Genomic DNA, 361 nt, shown 5'->3' on the forward strand with positions numbered 1-361 from the left:
GATGCCAGCAGCCAGTGAGATGGGCAAGGCAGCGCGCAGGCCAGGCAGAGCCGCGCTCCTGGGCCCAGGTGGGCACGTCCTGGCCGCCGGAGGAGGACTCTGTTCCTCCTCCTGGCCGTTGGCCGGGGACGGGAAGTACCAAAGCGCCGTAGCTTTGGCTCGGCTCCACGCCACCCCCAATAAACTTCCCTCTGTCCCTGGCACTCGGGCTCTGCGTGCGGCGTTGCGGGCAGTTGCGGTGTGGTCCCTGCTCTGTGCAGCCCCATGGGCACCAGGCTGGGCTAAGCAGGGGGCTGAGCCCCCCCATTGAAGAGGGGAGGTGGTGGGGTGCACGGGGATGTCTCTCCCTGCGCCGGCTGGG

The 361-nt window shown here is 69.3% G+C and overlaps 2 protein-coding genes across 2 annotated transcripts in view; one reads left to right on the top strand and one right to left on the bottom strand.

Moving 5' to 3' along the window:
* The window catches only part of IFT46 (intraflagellar transport 46), a 9,798-nt gene that overhangs the window by 1,207 nt on the left and 8,230 nt on the right, over positions 1 to 361 (bottom strand). The window lies entirely within an intron of this gene.
* Positions 2 to 361, top strand: part of TMEM25 (transmembrane protein 25) — a 2,334-nt gene continuing 1,974 nt past the window's right edge. Inside the window, 1 exon segment of the mRNA XM_009895929.1 lies at positions 2 to 238. Coding sequence (XP_009894231.1) covers positions 2 to 238 — 237 coding nt within the window.

Source organism: Charadrius vociferus, unplaced genomic scaffold, assembly GCF_000708025.1.
Source record: "Charadrius vociferus isolate BGI_N301 unplaced genomic scaffold, ASM70802v2 scaffold172, whole genome shotgun sequence".
Taxonomy (NCBI): Eukaryota; Metazoa; Chordata; class Aves; order Charadriiformes; family Charadriidae; genus Charadrius; species Charadrius vociferus.